Below are 14,573 nucleotides of genomic sequence, written 5' to 3'. Positions count from 1 at the left end.
TGCCATGAGGACTAAGCTTCCTGTTTTTAGTATATATATATCCTCTGATGATATACAGTATTACGTTTTCGATTTTTTTTTATAACAGCTGACATTTTTCTCAAACAGTTTATAGTTACTATCAGTTAATTTGACATGAGTCCTAGAAAATTTTTCTTTCACATAATATACATTTCCTTTGTAAATAAGATTAAGATAATAAGTGAACGATCCACGAAGCGCTTGGTGTTAAATACCGTAGTACTAAAGTTTATGAAGTATATGTTCACGCTTGAAGGAAAATATGTCACAACAGAAAATATATCTTTATAATTACTGGATTTTTTTAACGGAAAGAATGAACGAGATAGATAAAGAATGTCAACACGGCATTTTCGACGAGTGAATTCACTTTTGAATACATAATTATATTAGTATTTACCTAAAACTACTGATCCAATAAGTTAATTTTGAACTCCTGAAGATGAACCTTCACCGGCTTGAAGAAAACAAAAAAAGTAAACATGAGCCGGCTACAGTTGATTAAAACTCGGCTTATCACTGTTAGGAATTTTCATTAATATCATCTGAAACTTCATGAAATTGTCTTATTTAAGGGAATAAAGATAATAATGATAAAACAATGTTTTATAAAATCTTAATTGTTTTCCGAAATAGTGTGACCGTGAATGACAAATGTTGATGTGCCGAAAAGTAAGCATACAATCGTAAATTACCGTAACTTTATATTACATGTACAGTACATCCCGTTAAGTGAGGCCCATAAAAAGTATGCATATAAATTTTTAAACTTTACAGTTTACATAACTACTTATGAATTCCTACGTTACACAACTCGGCTTTGGGTACGAGTGTTACTGTAGTAACACCGGCAAACTTTTACCATTTACTATTGTTTACGAAAATATGGCAGCAATCACACCGACATGCGAGGATATAGCGGTTCGTTAATTACTGACACAGACAGCCTCTAGTTTACTGATTCTGACATTTCAGTCTTGGTACCTAATTGTCTGAATTATATACTTAGTTTAAATGATCTGAAATCACAAGAACTAGCTTGAGGATTTAGGTCTAGGTTTGCTAAGGTTAACCAAAAGTACTCCACAGGCTAACATGGGATATGCTTACCGGTTGTCATGTATACATGGCCACCCAAGTATTGACATATAATCTACCCATATACTTAAAGCATTCCTTAGAAATTTTATTTTTCATAATTCTCATGGTATATGTGGCTACTGTACCAGTATAGCTGGTTAATCAGAAATATAAAGATTTTACAGTTCCCGTTCCTCAGGGAAGGTCATGGACGAATGGTTAGCGAGTCAATTGGGGTACTTAATAAACTATTTAACACAGCCTTAGACATAATTAACCAAGCCAAAGTTAATGGACTAACCTAAGCCAGGTTTATAGGCTACCCTAACCAGAAAGACTTTGAAATTTGTAAATTTGTTGAAAACCTTGTTGAAAAAAAGCCTTCAGACTATGAGTTAATCATGCCCCAGATCTGATGACATTTGGCATGTGTTCCCTTCTACTCCCAGCGGGAAAAGTTTTTAGTCGGTAGACGGGGTGAAAATGAGTATAGCATAGGGATAGGCTAACCCATGCACTTGGAGATACCATCTACAGTGTGCCTTGCATAGAATGGTGTAGCTGCTAGCCTGCTAGGCTAAGGTCAAGTTTTCAAAAGTGTAAAATCCAAACTCTCTCGTGCAATATTTTGTAAGATGACAACCAGAACTGCTGTGTCAAAAGTGTGGATATTAGCCTATTCTGAATTAAAGTCATTTGTACAAACCATCAGCGCTTGTAGGTGGTATTCCTCAGTGTGAACTGTCATTGAAACTTTGTAATGCAGTAATTAATTGGTGGTAGGTTGGCAGGGGAAACACACACCTGCTGTCAGCAAGCACATTTTCTTACCCTACTGGCAAGTGACGACATCTTGCTGGACTTTTACTGACTGCCCTTTCTGTATGTATTGTGATTTCCCTTTGTTGGATTATGGCTGTGCCTAGGCTAAAATGAGCGAACAACAAAGGTGTGAAGATGTAAGTGAGATTATGGTTGCTTCCATGTCTGTGGATCCCCACTGATATTGTTCCTTCTGGAGGATGAGGATGTACATTCCTTAGCTTTCATGCCAGGAGAGTTTGTGCTAGTCCCCTTCACAGTGAAAAAGATTTGGGAGGAAAAGTAAAAGGCATTTGCCTCTGTCAATGGGTGTGAATACTGCTCCTAACCTAACCTTTAACACTGCCAAATCTGCTTCAGTGGAGTTATGTATGCTTGCTTTAGTCTCTGTAGTGGGGCATGATTCTTGTTACTCCACAGCCTACACAGATGCCATTTGAGATCCTTAGGGAGGCTTCAGGTTGGGAGCTCTCTCTTGCTAGCCATTGGTGAGTTGCATGGTCTTTCTCGCCTTGTCCTGCACTCATAGTGTCGAGAATCTCTCTTGTTCTTCTTTGTTCCTGAGTTTATGAGGAAAACTCAGAGCCTGTTAGTTCATTGGTAGAAAGTTTTTTTGGTTCCTTCTCATCTGGACGAGATACTTTTTGCCCAGTGCGAGTTGTGAGGTAGGCTACTGTAAGAAAGACCCAACATCTTAAGCCGAAGTGCTGCATATATAGATAAAATGAACAAGTGCAGGAAATGTTTTCAAGTAACTTACTGTATCCTTAACTATTGTATGGTACTACAGTCTACTGAACCTTGCACTTTAATGATGCTCCACTTTTTCTAATTGTTGTCCACAAATACATGTGTACATTGTATTGCATTAGGACAGAATTGCAGCCTTTGTGAATATGAGCAGCTATAATATTTTCAGGAGACTGATTCTCCCATTTGCACCTGAAATTACTGTACGTACTGTGTATGAAACTGAAGATCTTGGTACTGAGCAGTGTGTTGATATATCTATATAATTTGTTTTGTTTTGGTAGTGATATTGTTATTATATACGTACAGTATTTTAAATATTTATCAAGAAGGTATTGGAAGAGTTTTAAGGTTTTATAATAATTCCAGGACACATTACGTGCAATGAGGGCCATTGATGATAAAATCATTTATCAGCTTAATCTTGCCACACCAACGCAATCATTTAGAGGAATAGTGGACCCAACAGATCACTGTAAATCCTTGTATGATCAGGTAAGTAATAGTAAATAAAACTATGGTGTAATGATTTCTAGTCATGTTAGTTTTTTCAGACATATTAATTTCCTATTAAAAGAACCACAAAGGATTTCAGGTTTAATACAGTTGTGCTGCATGTTTTATGATTAAACCTGAAGGAGAGTTGCATGCCTGAGAAAGAGTTTTCACTTCAGGATAAATGCTTTATATTTGTACTTTTTGAGAAGAGATTGATAACATAAAAAAGTTTTATTTTCATTTTCTGTAGTTCCTATGAGCTACATAGCTCTGTGGAATCATTATAGAAACCCTTAGACCAAAATATGATCTTTGGGCAGTTTCTGCATGGTTAATAGGTTTACAGTAGTATATTACAGTATCTGATGTATTGAATACTGTTACATATTTAAAAGCACCTTAACATAAACTCACGCATTTTCAATTTTCTTTTGGCCTCAAGATGGACAGATTTTTTTCTCTGTGAATGCTTCCTTGAGAATCCATATATTATTGCTCTTTTAATGTAGCAGAGAAACTTATAATGAGGAATTGGAAATGTAATTGTATTAATGTATACCCTCAGTACATGTAGAAAACAAATCTTATTACATCACAGTAATGCAAATATTACTTTATTTCAGTTGAATCAGACCTATGAAGACAGAAACTCTTTGATTCAGAGATGTTTGAATGAGTCTCGAGAAGCCATTCGTGTAGCAAGAACAGAGGTAGAAAAAAATAGAGATGATAACAGATTAATGAGAAATCTTCGTACAGAACAGAACAGGGTAAATGTTTTTGTATATATTAACCTTGTTTTTGCTTTTTACTTAATGTTTTCTTTATATTTGTCAGCATGCTTTCATGAGTATGAAATTTTAAATCATAAGAAGTTGAATTTTTGAAAATTTTCTTGCATTTTAAATTTTAACTCTTGTTTTTATCCATATTCCGGGTAGGAAGGATCCACTCTCAAAGTTATGAAAGCAGGAAAGGAGCTTGAAGAGTTTATCATTCTATACAGTACACTTGTAACTCCTTACTGATCAAGAAAATAGATAATTTAAAAGGGTTTAGCATTTTTTTCTATATTATATAATTACAGTAATTAGCTAAATTACCCCAATCCATTCTTGATAGTTTTTCTATTTTTAATATATATGTATGAAATTTTTACACTCACCATTTGTTCCTGTGGGGATACCACCATCGCCATTTATATTAGGGTGTATCTTTGGGTGCAAGCTGGAATGGCCATTGAATCTTGGTAACAAGGTAGTTAATTGGTGGAGGTTGGGCTGAGAGTCATATCTCTTACTCATCCCAACCTAGCCTCTCCCTTTTTCTTTGGCACCATACTGAGAGGACACACTTGCTTTCTTCCCTGTGTGGTTGTTGGATTTTGGATTGTGGATGAGTTGCTTGCTACCCTTCTTCTTTTTCTGTGTTTTGTGCGCCCTGTGCTTGTATACTGCTTATTTTGTTCCTTGGCCCTTTTTTTCTCTCTTGAGATGGAGAAAAATATGACCAGTTTTGAACAACTGTGTGGTCACTTCCTGTCTCCCCTATTGGTACACTCATTTGAGATTTGTTCCTACTGTAGGGGTAAGGGCTGTTTGCAAGCCTTGCCCTGTAACAAATGCACTTTCTGGTCCTCTCCTCAATGGGAAAATTATGGTAAGAAGATAAAGATGGACAAGAAATGTTTGCCTGTTTCTTTGAGGGTTAACACTCCCTCGTTGACACCGCTGAATCTTTCCAGGCTGTCTTCTTAACTCCCTGGTGGAAAAGAGGAAGGACAAGTCAGCTGTTGGTGTGTCTTCTGCTGTTTCTGCTGTTCCCATGAGTACTTCATCTACTGCAGGGGGTCCTCAGGTTTAGTACTTTTGCTAGTGGCTGACCTGTTAGGTGCTTTGACTTCTCCCATCCCAGCCTCAGCCAGTCTTGTGGAGTTGAATGCAAGCAAGAAGTACCATGATTAAAGGAAGAATTATTCTCGATGTTCTTCCTCCCAGTCATCTTCCTCGTTGTTTACATCCTCTTTGTTCTCTTTGTCCCTGGACTCTCTTTCTCCATGTAGAAAGAAAACAGGAAAATCCAAGGAGGACCTTCTGAATCTTGCCTGCCTTCTCTGGCAAGAGAGCAACAAGAGCAAAGAGGGAGAAATTGTACCACATAATTGTGGGTCTTGAAAATGCATTTTTCCGAGTACAGTACTGAAACAAATAATTAATTTAGTTTTACAAAAGTAGAGGGTACCAGAGAGTCTCGAGCTAACGATGTTATTTTACCGTAACACTAGACCTTGAGAGATGACTGGTCACGTGTCTCAGAAGAATCTGAGATAAATGTTAGAATCCATCAAAGATCAGAACTGAGCCCTTTTGGTGTTTATCCAAGTAATAGAAGAAAGTACAGAAGAGTGCAGAAAAGGGTGCTCCCAGGAGCTGCATTATGCTGGTGACCTAGTGTTAATTGCAGCATCTGAAGATGTGGTGGAAATTTCTAAAACATGGAAGATTGGAAGGAAAGAAGAGGACTGAAAACATACATAAACAATACAAAGTTTATGATGGTTGGAAAGGAAGTAAAGAAAAATATACAGTCAGGAAAGTGGCTGTGTGGATGTTGAAGGAAGGGTGTTTGGGGCTGGACTCTGTATGAGTATCAAATATAACAGATGGTGTCGTAAGAGATGCTTGGGAGTGCATAATATTCTTGGAGTAAGAGTTTTGATGCCTGACTGTATTACAAGAACTAAGAGTGAAAATAGAGTTGTTTAGAACCACGTTGTAATAGCGGAAGAGCATTTCTGTTACCTTGGGTGCACACTGGAATGTGAAGGGTGAATTGAGAGAAAAGTGAGAAGAGTAGTGGTAGATCAGTGGAATGGGGAGAGATATCCAGATTACTGGTGAATAATAATGTCCTATAAGTATGGATTGCAGAGGCCTATGATGGGTAAGTAAACCTGTATTACTATATGCAGTAGAAACATAAGTACATTACTGACAAAAAAAAAATGAAGAATTTGGAAAGGTGTGGCCACAGAATGTTCAGATTCATAAGTAATGAATGTAATGAATGCTTGTGGTATCAAGGGGCTGGAAAAGAGACAGATCTTAAAGATTGAGATGGTTTGGACATGTGATATGAAGGAAGAGGAATAGGTGGTCAGGAAAGCTATTGTTAACCAAATTGAAGGACAAGGCCCTTCTCTGTCTCCTCACCATCAAATATGGAGTTTGGTTCCACTTTCTGCAGGTTGGATAGTATCCTCAACTGTTTATTGAGAGTATGAGTTTTTAGGGGTCTTAAATATTGTAGCCTCTTCTTGGATATTTAGTAGACCACGCAAGTCAGCGGCATCCATAAATTCTGGATTTTTTATGGAGTTGTATATTTACATTTAAGTCCTGAAATGGAGAAGAGTGAATTCACCAGGCAGGTTAACATAAGAAAATGTAAGAATCAGCATCTATCCCATGAAAAAGAAAATAGTATTCTAGTCAGGATGGTATTAAAGGATCTTGGCAGTGAACTGGTTCCCCCAGCTGCATTTTGCTCTCTGCCTGTTATTTTCCATCTGTTCTTGGTGATCTCTTCTTAACTGCAATTTTCGTTTTAAGAACAAAGCCTTTGATGAGCCACATGAAAATGTCAGAATGTGCCAGTCTTTCGATAAGTAATTAAAATTAACAAATACTCGCGATTTATTATGGAAAGAGTACTGTACATGCATATATTTGGTTTTGCTTTTAATGTTAGAATATTCACTAAATAAAGGAAATTTTCATGCTGAAGGAACATTTTCCAGCATAACGATGATGACAGATCAGTATCAATTTTTGACTTGCAGAAATACCCACAAATTGAAGAACGAATATATTCCAAACCAGATACAGTTTTGGAGTGTTGCTCCCTCTTCAGTTTGGAGATTCTAAAACCCAACTAGATTTTAGTGTGTCCACATTGAGGAGGAGATTTTACCCTCAAAAACTGTATGTGGCTTTGAATATATTTCTTCTCAAATTTGCAGGTTGTTTTAAATAATTTTTTTTATTGTAGAACCTTTTTAGTGATGGTAGGAAAACATACTGCAACACGGAATTTTTAGGACTGTTAAAAATAGGAAAAAGATTTAATAATTCACAAAATACTTATATTTTCAGATGAGAGATCTTCAGAATGAAGTAACTATTGAAGAAATAATTCGTGAGCGCAGCCTAAAGGTCTTTGAAGAGCGATGTCGCCTCTTTTACAAGCCACCAAAATCTGTGTGACCTTTCATTTTTTTAGAAATTATTTAGGTTTTGAGTAACAAACTTCAAAATAAATCTGGGAAAATCTCTTGTTAGTCAGCACTTGAAATAATTCACCGTTAAGTTTTGAATTTCAAAGAAAATAAGTACTGTATCATCCTTAAATGCTCAGGGCCATTTAGAAGTTGGAGTTGCATTCATATGTACAAATGCCAGTTTCATTTCACGGATATCTACAGCGTAGGCAGTGAAAGTTTCACATTATGTATAAGATAAAGTTTTATTTCATTTGCAGTGACATGAGAAATAATAAATGTACTGTATAGTGTGTTTGCAGACTGACAAATTTAAAGGTAAAACATTTAAAGAAGGTAGTAGAATATATATTTGTATTGTACACTATATGTAAAACAAGTATGAATACCAAATTCGCTCTTACTTAGTCATTCAAATGAGTGCTCACAAGTAAATGATGCTAAGCAGGATCGTAATCTTTTACTTAACATGTATCAGCCATTCAAATGAATGTGTACAAAAGTAAATGTTGCTAACAGTGTTTTAATATCTTTGATTTTACACAAATTAGTTTTTACACAAGTTGCATTGTCATAGTGTTACATGACTAGGGATTTCTATCATGTGAATGAGATTTATTCATTTGTATTTTTCAACTCATTCTTGCTCATTAACTCATTGCTGCCATTCATCAATATTTTCATGTTTGTATTCACTTTTTATAGGGGGAAATTATTGTAAATAATTTAGGAGTCTTATAAATACAAATGACAGTTGTTGTATATTCTGTTCCTTATAGGAAATGTGGATTGCTTCTTAAATGGTTAATAGAATAAATGATTTATTGTTATATTTGATCTTAGTCATTCCTTTCTCTGAAACATAATACATAGTCTGTTGATTAACCTGGCTTTAATAATGAAATTTCACCACTTCCCTATGGCGAAGTGCATGTGTCACTATAATGTTCAGTGAAGTTGTTGCATATTTTATACTGGTTTGTAATACTAATGTAAAGACTTTCAGCAACTAATTTTTTATGTTAGAAATTTATTTAACATGTTAAAGGACAGTTAATTCAATACAGCCATATGGAATAGAAGTTTGAGTGCTTGAACTACATTCGTTTTCCATTATGCCAACCAACACCCTGAAAAACAACTGAATCATTTCAGTCTTGAGTTAATTGTCATGAGGCGTGGCTGGGCAGAGCAAATAATTTACATATATTTGAAGCTTAATGTAAAATTGAAAAGCTCTTTGAAGGTGTATAGTACTTGATGACTGGTTGGCAGTTATCTACCAAAATGATCATAAGTAGTGTGTAATATTTCTTTATTTACTGACAAAATTTAGCACAAGAAGGATGGAAAGCTTTTCTTGATATATATAAGTAGTGTAATATCAGTAAATTGCCCTCCTAAGACTATAATTCCTACTTAGTCCCGTTTTGTCTCATTTTAGGCAGCTTCTAAACACTGAATGCAGCCTCCATGGAAAGATTACTCATCTGATTCCTATTAAAAAATTTTCACTTAAAATAGAAACGAAATCGAGTGCACAAGTAATTAAATGTATGGCGCCATTTCGAGTTGCAAGTGTAAATGTTTGCTGGGAGTATATGTATGATGTTTCAAGATTCAGCTATGTAGTGAAGGACTGATAAATAAAGAGCATCACAGGGTCAGACAAGGCAGAAATGATGTGGATTAAGTGTATAAGAATTAGAGACTGGTGCTTAAGACAGTACGAGGCTAGATGTCATTCACTTGACCAGGAGAAAGTGTATGTTGGAATAATTTATTGAAACCCAATGTAGATACCATTGAAGCTCTCGCATGTCTTGGGATGAATTAACGACTTAGGATGAGGTACACTGTGTAGTGAAATGTTAGCATAGTGTGCAGGAAGTAAGAAAACCAATGAAGTATGTGAAAAGTAGATATGACAGAGATATTTGAGGAAACTTTACCGTATGTGGAAAGATGATTCAGTGTCTTCAAGAGAACTGGTAATGTAGTGATAGAGAATAATAGGCTTCCGAAAGTATATCATTGATCCAACAGCATTGTGACTTAATCTATCCGCTAGGACAAATGAAATGAGTGTTGAATGCGACTGAAAGGTAAATTCGTGAGGACATGAAATAGTAAAAAGGAAGGATCAGAGTAATAGTCAGATGATGTGGAAAGAAGTATAGTGATAGGTTGGTGAAAAGATTGTTTAATTCAGAAGTATTAGGAGGGAGGAGTTGAGGAAGACTTAGAAAGGGGAGAGGAATGCCATGAAAAAGGAATTAGAAAGGTAGGGCCTTAATATAAAGGAAGTGTACACTGTATAAGTATAGGTGAATGGTGGAGTCTCTGTGAACGCAGCTTTTTGAGAATTTGTCAAATGTGAAAGACAGAGTTGAATGGCACGTTGGGGAGTAGTCCCGTCAGTGTACCTCATGCGGTGCACTGTAGGCTTTATTTAAGGTTCTTTGCAGCATGCATTCTGCCCCTAGCTGTAACCCCTTTCGTTCCTTTTACTGTACCTCCTTTTATACTCTTTCTTCCATCTTACTTTCCACCCTCTCCTTACAATTGATTCATAGTGCAACTGCGAGATTTTCCTTCTGTTACACCTTTCAAACGATTTACTGTCAATTTCCATTTCAGCGCTGAATCGCCTCATAGGTCCGAGTGCTTGGCCTTTGGCCTAAATTCTATATTCAATTCGACTAGAATGGAAGGGGTTAGTGTAAGTTTTAGCATGCTTGTGGAAGTTAATGTTGATGACATAAGGAGGACAATGAAGAGGTTGAAACGTGGGGAGACACCAGAAGTTGATGAGATTACAAGTGACAGGTTACATTCGTGGATGTGTGATTGAATGGCAGCAGGTGTGTGCGTGAAATATGTCTGGACAAATAAAAGGTTTTGAAAGAATGATAGGTCTTTTGTTTAAGGGTAAAGGTGACAGAGAAGACTAAGAGGTTAGGGGCATATGGCAAGATCTTAACTGAGAGTGTAAGATAAAAAGACAAAAGGATTCATAAGGGAAGAGCACTTTAATTTTAGACAATGAAGAGCATGTGGATCAAGCACATATAATGGAAATTAGTATGTAAGGCATACATGGGTCTGGAGAAATTTTCAGATAAAACTGACAGAGAGACATTGTGGACTTTGTAGAGGATCTGAAACAAAGAAGGCAAGTTAAAGAGCGAAAAGTTTATATGATAGAAGCAAACTATCGTTCAGAGTTTTATACAAAGGAATCGCCTGTGTGGCATAAAGATGGGCTGAGACAAGGGATTTATTTCTGTTTGGCTGTTTACTATGTTCACGGATGGAAAGATCCAATAAGTCAGAGAAAGGGCATTAGATGTAGGAGCAGAATTATGGAGTAACCAGATGGATGTAAATAGAATGGGGGAAAGCCAATGATATTTGCAGATGATGCAGTGTTGAATGAGGATAGTGAAACAATAGGGAGGTAATGTGAGAAAATGGGAATCAGAAAACAGCAAAGAATGCTGGTGTAGAGTGGAAGAATGGACGCGGTAGATTCATGTGAACATTGAGAGTAAATGTTTCGATTGATAGTGGAATAAGGAGAGTCACAGAATAGGTGAAGCAAGGAAGGTAGCAAAATGTGTGCAAAAGATTTGGAGGAAACTTGAGTGCCTATGGAAGCCAAGGTGGGACTGTATGAAGAATATTGAGCCAATGCTCTTCTGTGGAAGAGAAATGCGGATGTTGTTTGAGAATGAACGAAAAAAAGGTTGCAGCTTTAGAGATGAATTGTTTAGATAGTATATGTGGTATAAGGAGAATTAAAAAGAAATAGAAAATGTGTAGGAGTGGTAAGAGGGCTAATGTAGGCGAAAGGGTCGACGAGAACACTTCGAGATGTTTGGTCAAGTGAAAAGAATGCAGGATAATAGCTTGGTTAAAAGAATTTACAGCACTGAAAGATATATGGGGGGGGAGCCCTAGAAAAGGCTGGAAAGGTGTTTTGAAAGAGATAATGGAAAAGAAAGGCCTCAGCACCCTGGAGAGATGAGTGTATGCATGATATTGGTCACTGTGGCATTGTGTGAAGGGCTTTTGGCACAATGCTGGTGAGCCTTTATTGTAGGTGTATGTATGTAACGACCAATTTTGTGGAAGTTTTCTGTACGGGGTGCTCAACCACAACTGACCTGTCTAACACACACACACACACACACACACACACACACACACACACACACACACACACACACACACATATATATATATATATATATATATATATATATATATATATATATATATATATATATATATATATATATAAATTATATATATATCTGGGTTGTCTGCACGGCACTCAAACGAACCAATCAAATGAATATGCTTAAGCATAACTTTTCTGTGTTAAATTGATTCGAATCTCTCAGCCACCAAGGGTTCTTGCTGAGCTGGAAATACCGGCTGTATGTAAACACAGTTATCGTATTTATGTATATATTTATCTCTTCCTATAAATCTTACATTATCGAAGCGAGATAAAGTAAATTTGCTAATAAATCCTGATTACTTGAGCCTGGTTGGTAAGTCAACCATTAACGTTTGAAAATACTGTACACTTTGGCGCTGAACAAAGAACACACAAAAAACTCATCGAAGATGAACTTGAAGAAATAAAAGAAAACGCAGAGGTATTAAAAAAGTTGATGCAGGATTCGGCTCAGAAAACTAGTGACGCAATGAAATCCAAAACAACATTGACAATGTTGATAAAGATGTGAAGACCCTGGAAAACATGGGCAAAACTTATGCTGAATCACTAAAAGAGACAAATTATGAGTAAAATAGCGGCCCCAAATGAACACGTTAAAACAAAAGAGATGGGCACTCATTTGTAAGATTTCCAGACAGGAAAAAACTTAGAAAAGGCAAAAATGGAGATTCAGAATATAAGCAATATATCAGTAAATGAGAAGGGTAAACTTAAAACAAAAATAAAAGTAGTCTATGTCCCGAAGGATGAAGATGACATTGTCGATAACATTGTAAAGAAAAATCCATGGATAAGTAGCCTCATTTCTGAAAGTGACGACCTGAAAACTGTAAAGATGACAAATATAAATACTATCATCAAATGTACACCACAAATGCTAAAGGCTATCTGTGATAGAGGTGACAAATTGTGTACTGTGTATAGCCGTTGCAAAGTATACGTTTGTTACATGCCCTATCAATGCTATAAATGTCAGGAATTTGGTCGCAGCGCAACAAATTGTAGAAATTATCAAGCTTGCCCTAGATGTGGTGAAAATCACAAATCAAATGAATGTGCTAGCAACATCTTCAAGTGTAAAAATTGTGTAAAGAAAGGCCATAGTGGTAATAAACATAAATCATATGATGACAATAAGTGCACAGTATATAAAGAATATGTGTCACAGTGAAAAATGATACGGATCATGGCTTTGACTAATTATCTTCTACGCAATTTAATACAAGGAGAAAGCAAATTTAAAAAAGAACTAAAGACTCTCCTATTCTGCAGGAGCTACGATACTGAGGAGGAAATACTGAAAGATAATTATAAAATATAAGAAGCATCTTATCTGGAAAACGTACAAGGGCCCGACCGAGGGGGAATTATCCCTGTGGAGGGCTGTACATAAAACCAAACAGTGACAGAGATCAACGAAAGTCATTGCATAATTATTTGATTTTGATACTGGTAGACTGTCTCACTGCTTTAAAATTCAGTGGAATGCTTCCTATGGGATTATCAGATCTTATCATAAATTTTAAATTAAAATGGTCATTGACAGATATTTATCCTAAACCGATAGATTTCAGAAATATTCAAGTTTTTGGCCACATTGATAAAGTTGGCATGTCCACATTACTGTGTACACGCATCGAATGGAGTGTAATGGTTCTCTACACAAAGGTCAAAGATCGTCACATGTCACTTTTCAAGTTTATTGCTGAAGAGATTCAGATTTCCTGGGAGCAGCAGAGAGATGTGGTGTTCAGAAGTTGAAAGTAAGAGACCTTAAAGATAGAAATAGTTGTGCATGTGATGAGGAAGCAAGAGAAGCATTCAGTTGATGAAGTTCTAGGCACGACCTAAACCGTGGTAACGTGGTTCGAGGTACAAAGGTGTCAATTAGCCTACCGTTCACAGGAAAGGCTTATACAATCGTGGAGGAAGGATTTAGATGAGATAGAAGCCGAGAGAGTAAACGCATACGATAAAGGAGAATAGAAAGATCAAATAGAAGCTTCTCTTAACGAAGATGTACACCCAACGTCATTCCAATTGTTTTAAATTCTTACGACTGGGTGGAAGATAGTGTTCAAGTCAGTCATTCTTGCGTCTTTGGGGAAATACATTATGCTGTGAGGCTAGACAGTCTAAAAGCCGGATGTTGACAAACGTTACTCAGTGTCTTATCGCTCTCTCTGTCACCCGTCACAAGTCACTTTTAATGCAGCGTATTGTGTTATATTTAGATTTATTTATATTCAGAGATGGTATCCACAATGAACAATAAAAATAACGACTGATCTTGGAAGGGATGAAGTCACAGAGGTATTAATGATAACGTATATACTTTACATACGCTCACCATTGAGTAAAATAGTTATATCTGCGCATTTCATCTCATAAAGCTTATGCCATAGTTCAGTCAAGGAAGCCCTGAGAGATAAAGCTGATCACGAGTTCTTGTAACGTTTACTTAGAACAGTATGTGAGATAGCAAGTTCACGAAAGAACCGACCCATATTTACGGAAACTTTTCATCTCTGTACTGTGTCTAAAATTTATTATGGAGCCATCAGTATAGCTTTTAACTCTCGTAAACGTTGATAACAGAGCATTTGCATAAAATAAAATCTTTCCATTAGAAGAAATGTCAAAACAAGGAAGGTCATCTCACATCCTATTTTCAGTCGTGCTCTGAAAACAGCTGAAATAAGTGCGTCGAAACTGTTTCTAACTTTGTTGACATAATATACAGTCTTCCTCACAGAACACTTTTATTGAGTTTTTTTCGAACGAACTTTCAATATTTAGATAAAAGATTTTTCAAGCATTTATGCCTTGACAACAAATCATCATACCAAAAATATGTCTCGATGATGGATG

At 36.3% G+C, this 14,573-nt stretch overlaps 1 protein-coding gene across 1 annotated transcript; it reads left to right on the top strand.

Annotated features, from left to right (window-relative positions):
• The first annotated feature begins 802 nt into the window (after positions 1–802).
• Positions 803–8,280, top strand: Ccdc58 (Coiled-coil domain-containing 58). The gene is made up of 4 exons (XM_067090649.1): positions 803–942; positions 3,043–3,168; positions 3,795–3,941; positions 7,326–8,280. Exons 1-4 carry the CDS (start codon positions 814–816, stop codon positions 7,434–7,436), a joined length of 513 nt encoding a protein of 170 aa, XP_066946750.1. The 5' UTR covers positions 803–813; the 3' UTR covers positions 7,437–8,280.
• The last annotated feature ends 6,293 nt before the right edge of the window (positions 8,281–14,573 follow it).

Source organism: Macrobrachium rosenbergii, chromosome 47, assembly GCF_040412425.1.
Source record: "Macrobrachium rosenbergii isolate ZJJX-2024 chromosome 47, ASM4041242v1, whole genome shotgun sequence".
NCBI lineage: Eukaryota > Metazoa > Arthropoda > Malacostraca > Decapoda > Palaemonidae > Macrobrachium > Macrobrachium rosenbergii.
The sequence above is the reverse complement of the archived record's forward strand: the minus strand, read 5'-3'. Positions and strand labels throughout refer to the sequence as shown.

Excerpts from the sequence above, each read along its gene's own strand:
- Ccdc58 (XM_067090649.1), top strand. The coding sequence starts at position 814 with ATGAATTCCTACGTTACACAACTCGGCTTTGGGTACGAGTGTTACTGT. Across the intron at positions 943-3,042 it reads CGACATGCGAGGATATAGCG|GACACATTACGTGCAATGAG; the intron begins GTTCGTTAATTA and ends TAATAATTCCAG. Across the intron at positions 3,169-3,794 it reads GTAAATCCTTGTATGATCAG|TTGAATCAGACCTATGAAGA; the intron begins GTAAGTAATAGT and ends ACTTTATTTCAG.